This window comes from Malania oleifera, chromosome 3 (assembly GCF_029873635.1).
Source record: "Malania oleifera isolate guangnan ecotype guangnan chromosome 3, ASM2987363v1, whole genome shotgun sequence".
NCBI lineage: Eukaryota > Viridiplantae > Streptophyta > Magnoliopsida > Santalales > Ximeniaceae > Malania > Malania oleifera.
In genome coordinates, this window is record NC_080419.1 from 107,526,064 (window position 1) to 107,541,901 (window position 15,838).

At 34.5% G+C, this 15,838-nt stretch overlaps 1 protein-coding gene and 1 pseudogene across 6 annotated transcripts; one reads left to right on the top strand and one right to left on the bottom strand.

Moving 5' to 3' along the window:
• The first annotated feature begins 4,286 nt into the window (after positions 1-4,286).
• LOC131151578 (basic leucine zipper 9-like) lies at positions 4,287-13,763 on the top strand. Of its 6 annotated transcripts, none has more exons than XM_058102820.1 (6): positions 4,287-4,636; positions 9,082-9,202; positions 9,519-9,648; positions 9,734-9,809; positions 10,142-10,267; positions 13,362-13,763. In XM_058102820.1, the coding sequence occupies exons 1-6, from the start codon at positions 4,505-4,507 to the stop codon at positions 13,617-13,619; spliced, it is 843 nt and encodes a 280-aa protein (XP_057958803.1). In that variant the 5' UTR covers positions 4,287-4,504; the 3' UTR covers positions 13,620-13,763. The 6 variants fall into 6 exon arrangements, with proteins under 6 accessions (XP_057958803.1, XP_057958804.1, XP_057958808.1 ...); XM_058102821.1 differs by having other exon boundaries at positions 4,312-4,636; positions 9,534-9,648; XM_058102825.1 differs by having other exon boundaries at positions 4,340-4,636; positions 10,142-10,280.
• A 246-nt stretch (positions 13,764-14,009) lies between these two features.
• LOC131151470 (calmodulin-like protein 6) lies at positions 14,010-14,818 on the bottom strand (annotated as a pseudogene).
• Positions 14,819-15,838: the final 1,020 nt, after the last annotated feature.

The window sequence follows — 15,838 nt, forward strand, 5'->3', positions numbered from 1 at the left end:
ACGCAGGCTGGGTTGGTTAAATCTCATTAAAAATCTTGTGTTTGCTCTATTTCCCTTTGCTCTTTAAATTTCAGCACTTGTATGCTTTCATTTATGTTATTATGATTATTGTGCTTGATCAGATATTGTTAGCATTTAATTATTTATTGTCTTGAGATTGAATGAGAAATACTGATTGCTTAGAAAGACCCTAGGTTATGTAATACTAATTGTGATTTTGAAAATAGGATATTAATTTGACCTAGATTTTTAAAAGCTCTAATTCACCCATCTCTTGAGAATACACCATAAATTACATTATTTATTAATATCTTAACAAAAAGCATAAAATGTAGAAAATAGTACATCTTTTAATTAATATTTTTAAAATGTAATATATACATACATAATATATATATATATATATATATATATGTCAAATTAAACTGATCACTTGGGTCATCCAGCAGGTACCCAACCCAAACCCGCCTAACCCATTTATTAAATGGATCATGTTCGAATTGACCCGTTTATAAAAAAAGTTACCTTCTACTAAACCCGAACTAGATTTAAACGAGTGGGTCACGGGTCACTCATTGAGTTTTGACCTATTTTGCTACCCCTATACCTAGCATGCCAATTTGTGGATCTCAAAATTTGTTTCGCGAACTCCATATTTGTAGATCATGACGATAACTTGTAATCATGAGAAAATAAAAAAACTCGAGATATTTTCGACATGCTATAGGGAATATATATATTGTAGACAACTCATTTTGTCTAGGCTTATATAACATAATTTGGGTTATTATTCATTGTATAAATATTCATTAATACAATAAAATGAGAAAATACAAGGAAAAAATTAAATACATTAAAAATAAAAAAAAAAATAGAAAAGGAAAAATGAATGAAGCAAAAATCCAGTGAGCTAGCATCTTCATCTTTAAACTTGCAAGCACAAAAGGAAAAAAAAACAATAGACATGCGGGATTGCACAATTAACATGTGGGTAAAATTAGAGTTTAATGCAGAGTAAATTGAGCCATTCAACTCAAATTTTATGGATTAGTTAAATTTTGATTAATCAAATTAGAATTGATGGAATGATTCTATTAGACCTATAAATAGTGAACTTCAGAAGGGTAACAGAAACAGAGACAGGGAAGGAAAAAAGGAATTGTTCACTGAAAAATTTTGAGAGAGAATTGTGAGGAGAAGGCTGAGTGGCTAAAATTAAAAAAAGTGAAGAATAGAGGAAGAACATAAGGTTTGAATTGCACAAAAGTGGAAAAGCTTGGCAGAGTTCGGGCAAAGGAGGAGTAGGATAGTAGATTCTGAAACAAAAGGTTGGTTCTCTAAATTTTATGTTAATCAGTTTAATTTTGTTAAAATTTTAGGCATGTTTAAAAATTAAATTATGTAATTCGAGTTAAAATTTGAACAAGTCCTTAAATAGAAGTCAAATTTTAACCAAATAAACTTAGGAATTCCTATAGAATCATTTAAGTAGGTTGGGGTATTTGACTCGGACCCAAGAGCTTAGATCCAGATTTGGATCTAAAAACTCATACCTAAATATTCCTAAATTCCACACGAAAAATTTGGATCAACTTGACTTGAGTCCAAGTCAATTGATCCCAATACCCAACCTGGGTCCAATGACTAACCCAAACACTTGGACCCAAGTCAATGCTAACTTGGGTCTGCTAAAACCAATCTATGCCCAGTCAACTAACTAACCCTAGCCCGATTAGCTTACCTTTTCTCTCATAGGCCAAATGGGCTTGACTTTAGTTCAACCCAAACACAAATTGAACTAAGCCCTAGCTGAGTAGCCCGGTCAAGTCAGCCTAGTTAGTGCAACCTTCGACTCAAATTCAGTTCAACCCAAATTACCCTAAGCCCAATTATCTACAAGCTTAACTCGCCTAAATTTAATACCTTGGTTTAACTCAACCCAGGTTAGGTTAATCTAACTTGAGATCCTAAATCCGTTTGGTTCCCAAAAAAATCCAGTGAAGTTGGAGAAAACCTAGGAAATTAAAATCAAAATAGGAAAAAATTGAAATAAAGATAGGATAAAGGGAATTTACCTTTGGGTTGCTTAGATTCGTGCCTTAGAGAGCTTGATGCTCTCTGTTCTCTCGACCGAGACCTACAAAAAAATGAGATGAGAATGAGAAAATCAAGAGAGAAAAAGAGAGCTGCAAAAGAAAAGAGAGTGAGAGAGGGTGAGATCAAAGAAAGAGAGAGGGGAGTAGAGGTAGAGATATATGTGAAAAGGGAAGACAGACCTAAGAGAGGGGGGTTCGAAGAGAGAGAAAGGGAGCATTGAGAGTGTAAAGAGAGAGATATCTATAAGAGAGAGTGGGAAGAAGTGAGAAAGAAAGGATAGAATAAGATGAGAAGAAGAAGGAGATTGGGTGGGAGAAAATTGAAGAAAGATAGAAAGGAAAGAAAAAAATTGGAAAGGATAGAGAAGAGAGGGAGAGAGTGAGGAGCTGAGAGAGATAAAGAGAGAGTTGGGCAAGAAAGTGATAGAGAATGTGGAGCGGAAAAAGCGAAGAGAGAGAGAGAGAGAGAGAGAGAGAGAGGACGGGACAGAGGGAGAGAAAGAGAGATTCGAGAGTATTAAAAAAAATAAAAAAATAATAATTAGTGGGTCACGTGTCACTATACGGATAGTGACACATGGTGTAGCCAGAATGGTGCATTTGAGGGCGACGTGGTGCGATCTTGACTGCACAATGTGTGTTTTTTCTAGACAACCTGATTGTTACCACGTTAGCAATCCACGTTAGAAGCTTAAGGCCTTTCCCGTCTTGCCATGTGGATGCTGACGTCACCTTGCCGCATTAAATTCAAAAAAACTAAAATATAAAATATTATCGCCACATGTCGCCACAGTTGCTTGACACGTGGCAACTCTTCCTAAACTGGGTCAACTTGGGTAGACTCATTGACCTGGTTCAGACTAGTTGAACTAGTTAGACCCATCCTACAAGTTCAATTTTTAAATCTAAAAAATAATTTTAGTTGATTTTTAATTTTTAAAAATTGAGAAAAATAGTAAAAAGATAGAAAAATCATGAAAAATAGTAAAAAATTGGAAAAATAAATAAAATTATTTGAGTTATTTTGACTCAAATAACAAAAAAAAAAAAATGGAAAAAAAAATGCCACAAATAAATAAAATAGAGAAAAAGTCTTTAAATATCCTAGAGAAGTACATAAAATGTTGAGAATTTTTTAGAAAATTCTTAATTTTTTTAGAAAATTTAGAAATGTTTTGAAGATTCTTTTTTACTCAAATTTGATGAATTTGTTCGATTATATATATATATATATATATATATATATATATATATATATATATATTCTATTTGGTGTGTGTGTATCCCAAAGATTAAATAAAAGGTAAATAGGTATTTCAAACCTTACTTATATTTGTTTTGAGGGAATTTATCTAATAAATCCACTCATTTTGGAATTCTTATTAGACATTCCTAAATCGCCTAGAATGGGTGTCTAGGGAAGCTAGTACTTTTCTCATGTAAACTAAAACTCCCGATCCTGATTTTGGAAGGCACAGACCGAGACTACTGGTTCTTTGGTATAGGAATTAGTTTAAAAACTAATTAACGAGTAGTAATTAAGTGAACTAATTATACCTAAGAAAATAACGTCATTGAATATATATATATATATATATATATATATTTGTACCTAGGTATACTAAAGTTTCAAAGGTTATTGTAGAGTTTCTTTTACTTTAATTTAGATTCCCTTTAGACATTCCTTCTTTAGGTTTAATGCCATAAGACTTCAATATTAAGAGTTACATTCCATTATAACTTCTTTCTTTCATAATCACCTTTATATAAAGGCAGTCTCAATTTTTAAAGTGCCCCACAATATGAGATGGCAAAAACCTTTAAACCTTTATATAGAAGTTAACTAAATTTTTGTCCTCATTATTTCAATGTTGGTATGACAAAAATCATTAATAGTTAAAAGATTATTTGAATTTTTTAATAAACAGGATTTAATTTAAATGATATGTTTCTATGTCAAAAAAACTGTGCTTATAATCAAATGGTAATGATAGTCTTTGTCATAGAAATGATAGGGAATAAAATATTAGTATTTGCTTTTAAGCACTAAGAATTCCTCGTGCAGTGTTCACCATATGAGCATAGAATATAAAGGGATTCCCGTCACGAAATTACTATCATACCTGCACTATTGCGCCAGTGGACCCCACAATATCATAAAACATGAAGGCCATTTTCGTAAATTCATCTGCCGAAAGGCAAACCTGCCTCGCTCAAAGTGGTGCAGAGCACAGGGACCATTTCCTTTCCAAAAGCGTACTCTGCTTTCATCGCTGGTTCCTCTTCTCCGTTCTCTCGCCCCTGTTCAAATCTCTCTCTCTCTCTCTCTCTCTCTGTACGAGAACGGAGAACCAAAGGCATTGAGAAGGAATTGAAGCTGAGTTAGGGCGGCGGCGACGGCAGGCGGCATGAACGGGAAATCAGAGGATCATCAGCGGGCGATGATGCTGGGAGGTACTGCAGGAATGAAGAAGAGCATGTCGGAGTTGGCTTTGGAGGCGTTTCTCATGTCTCATACCAAGGACGACAAATCTCTATTGGTTATTATCCTTCTCTCTTTCTCTCTCTCTCTCTCTCATGTTTGCTGTATTTCATGCTCGATTTGGATACTTACGCCTGTTTGTTAGTGTTGCTGGGGGTTTTGGGGGCGGGGGTGGAACCACTGGATTCTGTAGGGTGGTATGAAGGAAAAGAAAGGCAAATGGAAGGATCAGTTAAGGGGACTATGGAAAGGATTGCAGAGGATGGTGGTAACTCCTCTTTTACTGTGGATGACTAAGGAGTAAGGAGGGATTGCGGGGAGAAGGTACTGGTGGTATTTGGAAAAGAAGAAGAGGAAGAAGAGAGGAATGGAAAGTGAAATAAGCTATCTTATTTTGTTATAGCTTATACCTTCATATTTGTTGATGAATTCCAAAAATAACAAGTGTTTGATTGGATTTGAAGAAACTATGTTTAGTCATGAGTGGGATGTTAACTAGCTGAATTGGATTTCCATTTTGCTTATTATGCAAAATGAGAAGGGGTGTGATTGGAATTGAGAATATTAATTTATCAGATGATGTTCTTTTCTTTTGGTTAGGCAGATGAGGTTCCTTTAGAAAGCAGAATTGGATCTAAGAAGCCCTTCCTTTCCTCTCATTTCCTTTAACGTGTATTTTTTTGGAGATTTCATTGTCCTTCCTTTTCTTCTCTATAGTCTTGATCCAAATGTAGTGCATGGAGTATGGCTGAGACCCAGCTCCCTCAACATGATTTTCTAGAACTTTCCTTTTCTTTCCTCTTCCTCTCTGTACTCTTAATCCAAATGTAGTGTATGGCGTATGCTTGACACCCGGGTCATGCTGACCTTCCTTTCCCTATGTTTTGAGAGTATGAATATCAAGCCAAGGACTCGGAACTGTGCGGAGTTCAACAAGACATAATACAATTTTACATTGGATTTAGTCTGAATCTGCGCAATTCCAATCCCGAGACTTCAACCACATGTTCCCAAATGAAACCTTTAGCTTCTTCTCTATCTGATGAGTCCCTCAATTTTGGTGGATCATAAAACCTATTATTTGGCCCTCACTAAAAGCTTTGATCTTTTTGGTTGAGTGGTCCTGCCATATATTGTTAAGGGTTTCATTGAGACCTTACATTTAGAAGGCCTTGTTCTTAGAATTGAATTTTCAGGACCATGTAAATGCTGGGTTTGTGCTTTGTTCATGCTTCCAAGCTCAACAAGCTTGTATTTCATCCTTGGCATACGAGTTTAAGCTTTTTGGTTGAATGGTTCCTCAATTGTTCCCTACAGAGTAGGCTACTTGAAATTGGAAATCAATAGTACGTCCCCATTCACAATGGAAGCAGTTATCATGTAGTGCTGTATATTGATGTTAAATTATGAATCAGTGTTTTAGATGGCAAAGACATAATGTGAGGGGTTTTGACCCTAGTGAAGTGATGTAATCATGTAAGCCCCATGGTTTTAAGGCATAAGCTTTTTTTTGGGGTGTGTGTGTGTGTGTTTGGAAACTTGCGAACAAAATATTTGAAGAAAGTTAAAATATGATTTGTAAACTGCTTGTTGGTCATTTTGAGCACAAGGACTTTAATTCATTATTTCATTTAGTAAACCATTCAAAGAGATATTCACAACACTGCAAAGTTCATATTATGTTCATGATCCTATATTCAACTCTCAATTGTTTTGAAAAGGTTTAGATTTTAATATTTTAGAGATTTACTTAGATTTGACTTCAGAGCATTCCATAGACATTTTCTGTTAGTTTAATTAACCACCTTATTGTCATTCAACAAATCATTCCAATTCAGAATAATGCAATTAAGGTTATGTAATTAAGACCATATTTTTAAAATAATGGAAGAATAAATTGATTGACTGCCAAAAAACAGCAATCCTCATCTGACATGATGACTTATTCTAAAGCTTACCTATGAGGGCAAAATAAGAGAAAAAAATAACAAACAAAATAATAAGAGAAAAAAATAACAAAAAAAATAACAAGTGATAGGATAGGAATGTCTATGCCCTGAGCATATAAATTGATCGAATACTGCTAAAACAAAGCAATTCCCACTGTATTCTATTTCATTAAAAAAATGTAACATTAGTCTTGAACCAATAGTACAAATAAGGCCTTGGATATATTCATTATACTTGAAAAAATATTTATAAGTTGGGCATTGTGAGATAGTCAGCAAACTTATACAACTTCGTCATGAAACCAACTTGGATGCTTTAGACTTCTATCTGGTTTAGAGAGTTGCTTCATTTTATCTTGGAAGCCTAGAAAATTATATCTATTTCATTCATTTGAACTTAATGGTCATTATAGTTTTTTGAGGCTTTTGTCTTGAGATCTTATTGACTCTCATGCTGGAATTACATATATATATATGTGCGTGTGTGTGTTAGATGAGTTTTGAACAAAAAAGGATAAGAAGGAAAGTCAGTTTTGGTAAGGAAATAACTTACTACTTTTAAGAAGTGAAAATTTTGAGTGATGCTCTAAAAGATGAATAATTGTGCCATTAAAAGTGAAAGAAATGGATCCAAATAATGTAAAACAATATTAGAGCTTTAATTAAACATAATAACTATTGTGTTTAAGGGCATGGATTTTAGGCTTTGGAGTTGGATTTGGATGAAGCTCAATACAATTTTGTATTGTGTTTTGTTCAAATTTAGACAAATCCAAACTTAAGATTAGAACTCCAAGCTGCCAAACTCGTGGCAATTGAAATGTTAAAACATCGCTAGAGGCCCACTGGTATATACATTTGGTCAAATTACTCGCCCTAGTTTGGTAGCAAATAACAACAACAACAATAAGAACAACAAACCAAGCGTTAAGTCCCACTAGGTGCGGTTGGCTACATGAATCCTTTTGCATTAATTCACATGAGTGAGGGCATTTCCTTGTCCAACTTAAGAGCTATTAAATCCTTCCTTGCTATCTCATTTCATGTTATTTTAGGTACCCCTGCCTTTTGTACTACCAGTAATAATAATTAGCTCACTCCTCTTTAGTGGCGTACTATTTGATCTATGTTTCAAAAGCCCATATAATCTAAGCTGCCCCTCACTTATCTAATCTTTAACTGGTGCTATGCCTAACTTATTGTGAATATAACTATTCCTTAATTTATCCTTTAATGGTATACCACTCATCCACCTTAGCAGTTCACATTCAAGAACTTTTAATTTGTGGATATGTTATTTTTTACTTGCCCAACATTTTGATCCATAAAACATGGCTGGTCTTGTAACGGTCCTATAGATCTTTCCTTTTTAATTTGAAGGGTATTCTGTGATTACACAACACTCCTGAAGCACTCCTGCACTTTAGCCAATGTGCTTTAACTCTTTGTATTACATCATCTTCAATTTTTCATTCCGTTTGCTTAGTAGATCAAAGGTACTGAAATCTACTAGTTCTATTAACTTCTTGGAATAACGGAAGCTAACTTGAGGAAAGCTAAAGGCAAGAGACAAAAAATCGAGGCAAATCTAGCTCTTCTAACTTAGATTCTACTCCACTCGTACTTTTGTCAATCAAAACAAGATCATCTGTAAATAACATACACATACACCATGGTATCTTGTTTTGGATACTCCTCTCTCACATGGAGTACCATATGTTCGATACTTCAACTAATAGGCAAAGGTTGGTATGGGAAAAGCACAACATGAAGTGATAATATGAGATGTAGTGTTTTGAAATTGAAAACTTACAATGTCTTATTGTTTGAAGATTCATTAATGAATTATTTAATGAGGATTTGATGCAGTGCATGAGATGACTTGACTGGAATATGCTAAAATGATGCTTGAGATATGAGGCGGTTCATTGAAAGACATCGAAATCTCAGGAGAAAGAATTACTTGCATACAAACAAGCAAGTCATTGGTGACTAGTTGAGTCTAACTCTTGAAGTGGGTGACATACCAGAGTCCCCCATGGGATATGTTAGTAATTGAAGACAGCCTGCCTCAAGTAAATTTATGCCGTTGAGCTGTCAGTATTGACTTGTTTAGAAACTCTAATGGTGACTACTACTTTGTGCATATTTAGAAACTCTATCGGTAAGCCTTGGGAAGAAGAAACCATTCTGACTTTGTTTGGTTCTTTGCCATCTGTAGGCATCACAATTGTCACCATCCCTACCAATAAATGTTATTCTAGTATATGTTGGAACCGGAACGTGAAGAAGTTAAAAAATTATTCCAAAGAAAATGAATATCTCAGGTTTTTTCCCTCTTGATAAAAATCTTAATGCAAGCCTTGATTGCATGAGGAAATTCAAGGTTGATAGATGTGGATGCCTTAGCACATTGATTTAATATTACAAATGAACGAAAAGGATAATAGAAATAAGATGTATTTCTTTACTAAGTTGGTTTAACTTGGCATATGATTTGCTTAGGTCCACATCAGTGACCCATGGTTTGACTTCTGTTTGTCTGTGAAAGCAGGACTTATTGGATGACTTTTCAAGTTGTGATGAAGTGACAGAAACCCAATGCTGGTCAGAAAATCTTGATCCTAAGCAGTCCAGCATCTCACCAGCTATTAATTCCAAATCATCAATATGCGGTACGAGCTAGATTGTGTTATATGTCTTTGTGCAGTAAAGTATTTATCCATGTATAATACAATTGCCTCTTGGTATGTATCATTACAAAGAAAAAATCGCATATTTCATGTTTCCTTTATCTTAATTATGCGGTGCGTACCTATTGTGTGTGTCTTGAGCCATTCATCGTGTTCTCTTTTTTTCAAACATATCTATGTGTGTGTCTGTCTCTGTACATCTTAAGTCATTCAATATGCTGCTATTTTTGCTCCTCTTGCTTATGATTTAAGCATTGTTGGTGCATTGGAAATCAAACGGCTACTCATAATTTGAAAGGTGGTGATAATCAAGCAAGGGGAGCTACAAGTGCTTCCTCACATGAGCAATCGGATGATGGAGGCGCAGAGATAGAAGCTGGACCATGTGAGCAAAGCACAGATCCCGCTGATTATAAGCGCCTTAAGAGGTATGCTGATGCTTGAGTAAAGTTGACATAAGTGATGCGAGTTGGATCATGATTTACTTTCTTTGACATTGTTGATGTGATTTAGGATGGTTTCAAATCGGGAGTCTGCTAGGCGATCAAGAAGAAGAAAGCAACAACATTTGCAAGGTCTGGAATCAGAGGTATATATTATTTATGTTTGACCATAAACGAGATGAAATTTTGTGCTCTTGGATGTGAAATATTAAAAAAGAAAAAAAAATTCTTAATACTACCTTAGGTTGGAAATTTATTGCGGTCCATTACTTTTTATCTTTCCTATGTCCTCCCAGCAACCCTTGGCATCATTGTGAACTTATAATTTTGCTAAACCAATTTTTAAAATTTTTTTTATAGTAGGCATAAATTTTTTTGTGGAAACTCTTCATACATTTGTTTTTTGGTTTACACTTTATAAATGTTCTTTGACTTCTTCCATGTACCCCTAAGTTTGATTCATGACTCTCTTTCTCAGGCTGATCAACTGTTAGGAGAAAACGAATCTTTGTTCAAGCAGCTTATAAATGTTACTCGACAATTTCGAGATGCTTACACAAATAACCGAGTTCTTAAATCAGATGTGGATGCTTTGAGAGCGAAGGTATCATGGATTAGTGAGTAATAACATTAACACAATGAAAGTATATTTTTTTAAAGAGGACCAGAACTACTATTTTCTTTAAATCATGGCAAATGGGACATTATATGCACATAGCTTTGTACGATGTCATGAGAAACATTCTTTTCAAGACCTTAATAATATTATTTTAGTTTCAAGTTTTCTTATTTAGGTTCAAGCTGCAAAATGATTTTCATTATTCGCACATTTATATGGTATAGATGAAGACATTATTTCAATATCATAATGTCACATTATTATATTATAGTATTATACTATCAGAATGTCATGATATTGTAAATAATGCGTTATCATTTTTTAATATAATATTACATTAGTATAACATGAACATAATCTAATATAGTAATTTGTTCTTGAAAATATCATTATTGTTAGATAAAATTATTTATTATGAGATTAAGTATATTATTGTATCATTTTATAAATACAGTAGCATAAAATATATTAATACAATATGCTATATTATCATTTACTATTATTATTATGACATAATATTTATATCACTTCTTATTTTTATTAATTGCTCGCCATGTGATATCATTTTATAAATAAAATAGCATAAAATATATTAATACAATATGATATTATATCATTTAATGTTATTATTATGACATAATATTAATATCATGATGTAGGACGGGAGAAGGTGACCTAGTCCTACCAATTTCAACCCTCACAAGCAAGCGTACACACTCAAGACACTTCAAATTAAGAATTCTATTAATCAACATAAACACATTAAATCATTGGCCATTTCACATGTTCCAGGATTTTTAAAAGGTGTATGATGCTATCCAGAAACAAGTCCCAATTGATTATTTCGAAAAGATATCAAGTTAAATGCAGAAAGATGCAATTTCAATGTTTCAGGAATTAAATTCTAAGCTTAGCACAGCAATATTCCATTGAAATATTGAAATCTATGGATGCAAAGGCTTAACAAATATGAAATTTCAGATTTCCAGCGAAGGCTTCAATATAAAATGAGGGTTCAAATAAGTGCTGAATTTACCAATGATAAAATGGATGACTTGATGATGCTCTACACAAGTTAGTTCACGCCTTAAGTTCTTTGTACAAGCTTTGAAATACCAATGAACGCAGCAATGCAACGGAGTGATGGTGGCCGTGTGGGGATATGAAGGTGCTGGCCGTGTGGGTGTATTTGGGTGGAGGTCGTGAGAGTGGGATAGGGATGGAGTCGTTGGATAGAATAGTGGTCTCTCACCACCTGATCTCTGAGGAGAACGACGTAGCCTTTCACTACACAATCACAAGGATTGGACAAAACTTAACAAACTTCACAAAGGAGAAAACCTTTTTAATTCAATAACAATACTTTTTTCTCTCCCTACATAGTTCTTACAATGAAGGGGTATATATAAGCTAGCATGGGGGGAACAAAGCATTAACAAGCTTAGCTAGCATGGGGGAACAAGGACATTAAATAACTAACAACTTACTAGACATAATAAACTCAACACAACTTACAACACTCCAACTCACAAGACATATTAAATAGCTCACAACTTACTAAACACATTAATTAGCTCAACTTACTAGACCTATTACATACTTAGCACACTTGCAAGCTAAGTTGACTCAATAATTATTACAAGTTAAAATCTGAAATTATATGTCAAAGGGGGGGCCCAGCTGTGTGGGGCCCAATATGGAGCCGTGAGGGGCCCACATGGGGTCTTGATCTCGGACTTGCTTTGGCATCTCTGCTGGGGTCTTTCTCACACTGGAATGTCTTCTAGATACTCCATAAGTTCCTGTGAAGCAACGAACGAAAGGGGCATCCAGAGATCTTCCATGTGTTAACATGTTGGTGAAGAAAATGTGGACTTCCGGAGGTCGTCCACGTGTCGTAACATCTGCAAAAGAAATGTGGACAACTGGAGGCCATCCACATGTCATAATGTCTGAAAATGACGTGGGCAATGAATGCCGATCCCCATCATATCACTTCTTATTTTTATTAATCGCTCCCCATTTGCAATATATAAATAATTTATTATTTTAAATATCATAATTATGTGGTAATACTATAATATAATGATATTATTTTTTCAAATGGAAAAAATACTGGAAAAGTTTTGGTCCTGTAAATTTTAATGCCATCAAAATCAAAGATACCTGTAAATTTTGTGGGAACAGGTATATCACATTCCTGAGCAATCTTGATTCCTGTCGAGTAGGATTACTTGGGATTGTGGTGTCTTCAATGGTACATTCCTAGGGATTTTGTTGGATTTTGTAAAAAAGAAAATAGCCCCTGGGGTGTTTAATTAATGACATTCTTGGATGATAAGAAGATGCTAGAAACATCAAGCGCTCATGTTTGGTTATGAGATTTTTATGTGGAGGACCAAGTGAGATGTCTTCAAAATGTTTTTTTTCATGAAGTATTGTAATCCCATATCCACCTCCTTTGGGTTATCTTTGATTCTCGTAGAAATTTACTAATGTTGGTCCAGTAAGTTCCCCTTGTTAAAACCCTTGGGGTGAAAATGCACTGCAACATATTTGAGAGAAACCCCAAAACTTCAAAAATTGATGGTCTCTCTTATGGGACAATTATTTTGGATGATAGGTAATTGATTGGAAGTTATTTTTATTATTGATTATTTTAATGAGAAATTTAAGGGTTGCTTATTTATGATGATTGAAATTTTGATGGTATGTAACTGATTTGTAATATGATCTCAACATTTTATTGTGGGGAAAACATGAGTAATGGTCATATACAATGTGTACTTAGGTGAAGGGTATTCTAATAATTGGGTATATTGTATAGCATGAAGTAAATAGAAATATTTGCTTGAGACAAATAGCTGAACATATCTTTGGGGCATCTCATTCTTGGGAGTATCTGACATTGCTGCAGTGCAAATGTCCTTTTTAGGAATTACATTTGTACATTTGTAAGAATTAGATATTGTGGTGCTGTTAGTGCTTTGAGCGTTACCATGTCAGCACAGAACCTTTCACCTATCATTTGAGGTTAGTCTTTAAGTAATCCATCTCTGTATGGTATTGTGTGATTTAGGTGAAATTAGCAGAAGATATGGTGGCCAGAGGCTCCCTCACCTGTGGTTTGAATCAGCTTCTTAAGGATAACTTGACGACCTCACTGCAAATGCTTGATACTTCTAGCCTCTGCCGGTTGGAAAATGTCTCACAAACTGACACTGTACCTGGAGACGATGCCTCTTATGTCGGAATGACAATATCTGGGCAGAATTCGACCCCTGGAATAAAAAATACCGATGTTTGTGTTAATAATGGAATAGTGAGGATGTTGTAAGCTGTGTGATTGCTATGTGGCGTACAGAATTTTTCTCTATATTGTCTGTGTAGAGCTAACATCTATTTGCTTTTAAAGACTCATTGTTTTGTGTTTTTTATGTTGTTGCAAATTGAAACTATAGCTGTTTTATTTCACAGAAAATTTGTTTCATATATGAATTGTTGTTTCAACTCAATTTCTTTTAACGTTTGGCCAATTTTGTTGTTTATATGTTAGATATTGGTTTCTAACAAGAATACATGGAGACTTTAACTCTTCATAATTTCTCATTTGAACAGCTTATGCATGCTGCCACAATTTCTCCATTGTCATTACATGAAATCTGTTCTTCATTGGTGTTGCAGAATGATCAAAAGAATATTATACAATTGGCATTACAATATTTTTTCATCGCATCATCGTTTCAAACTCTCGAAAGTCGCTTCCCGTCCAGATTCGAATCTGCAAACATAAGCATCTTCTCAATCTGATCTATATCCCACCCCTTGTCCAACCCCAAGCATTCCACGACCCTCTTCAGCTCCCCTGCTTCTATGAAACCATTCCCATCCAGGTCGAAAACAGCAAAGGCTTTGTGCAGCAACTCCATGCGTCTCCAGTCGCCCTCACCCTCCAATCTGCCAAGCACCTCCTCAACACCCAACTCATCATCATTTTCTGCACTCACACCACTGCCCATCAGGTCAAAGCTGTGCTTGTCATCTTCCTCATTGCTAATCAGACCAAGTTTTTTGACAACACAGTGTGCTCTTTCCTTCTTTATCCTGCCATTGGCGTCCATGCCAAACACGACAGTTAGAGCTTGGACCTTTAGCTCATCTGTTTTGTCTGCCTTGTGTGGCATGGAAGGTGGATTGGCATTGAGGTGATCTGTTGAGCTTGATCTCAAGACTCTGATCGCCTGCACCACGTCCCCGATGAATCGGTAGCAAGCTTCGGCTATGCTCAACATATTGCTGATGAAATCTCAGCTGCTTGGAATCTCTGGTTTTGCGTTGGCTGTACTTGATGCAAAGAAACAGGCAAGTTGGTCTCCTTGTGTTCTCTTATATAGAGGGAGCTATATTGATTCGCAGTGTTATTATAAAATTTGGTATTATAACTGAAGTTCATTAGGCTGGCACTGGGATATTTTAAATTTGAAATTGATTTTGAAACCTACTCACTATAGAGTATGGAATGAATATATAAATTGTATCTCCTGTGGCTGCTACTATTTCCCCCAACACATTGCACTTTCCTTGAAGCATATTCTTGGAGGTCACTCTTATCATCTAATCAAAATTTTATTATATAATATTTTTAGAGGTAAAATAATGTCAGATATAATTAAGGTAATGAAAATGGTTTAATTAAATATTAGATCTGCCTTAGAAACCGCGTTTTGTGGTTACAGGGTACCTGTATAGATTAAGATATTAAATTATTTATTACCTCCTTCATGCCCTTGCATTTTTGGATCTAAACACTCGAGTGTATTCAAGTTGAGTTGATACAGTGAGATACTCGAAATCGATTTAGTTAAAAAATATTGAAATTATAATTCGACTTCAACTTAAACTTGACTCGGATGCTGCATGTTTTTAAAATTTGGGTTCGACTAATTAATCTTAATTCGATTATAAATTAATACAAAATACATGTATAAAATAAAATATGATATATATATATATATATATATATAATATTTAATATATGTATAAAACATATGTTATGTGACTAATATAAAAATAATAAAACTAAAAATTTTAATTAGGCTTATGATTCTGTCATCCTTGTATAGCTCATTGATCATTCTATTTAGATAGTTTTAAAAAGTAGCTAGACTAACAAAGTGAATTAAGTGCTACTAAGGGAAGTGATTGAGTAGAGAATTGCCTAGAAGTGATTGAGTAGAGAATTGCTTAGAGAAGGCGTAAGTCAAAGATCACACTGAGATACAAAATGTCTATGGGATGGAATTGCTTATCACCCAAGCAACATAGAATACGGAGTCAACAAATGATATGGTTGCCTAACTCATTAGGTGAAGGGTGTTCAATATCGAGCGACAAGGCGAATAAACATTGGGCAAATTTGTCACCTATGATGATTTAGACCTTTAATGTCATGAAATGGTCCCAATTTATAATTAGGTGTTAAATGTTTTATAAATTTTCTTTTTTGTTTGGATTTATTATTTTGAATTTATGTTTTTAGATTTATTATTTTGAATT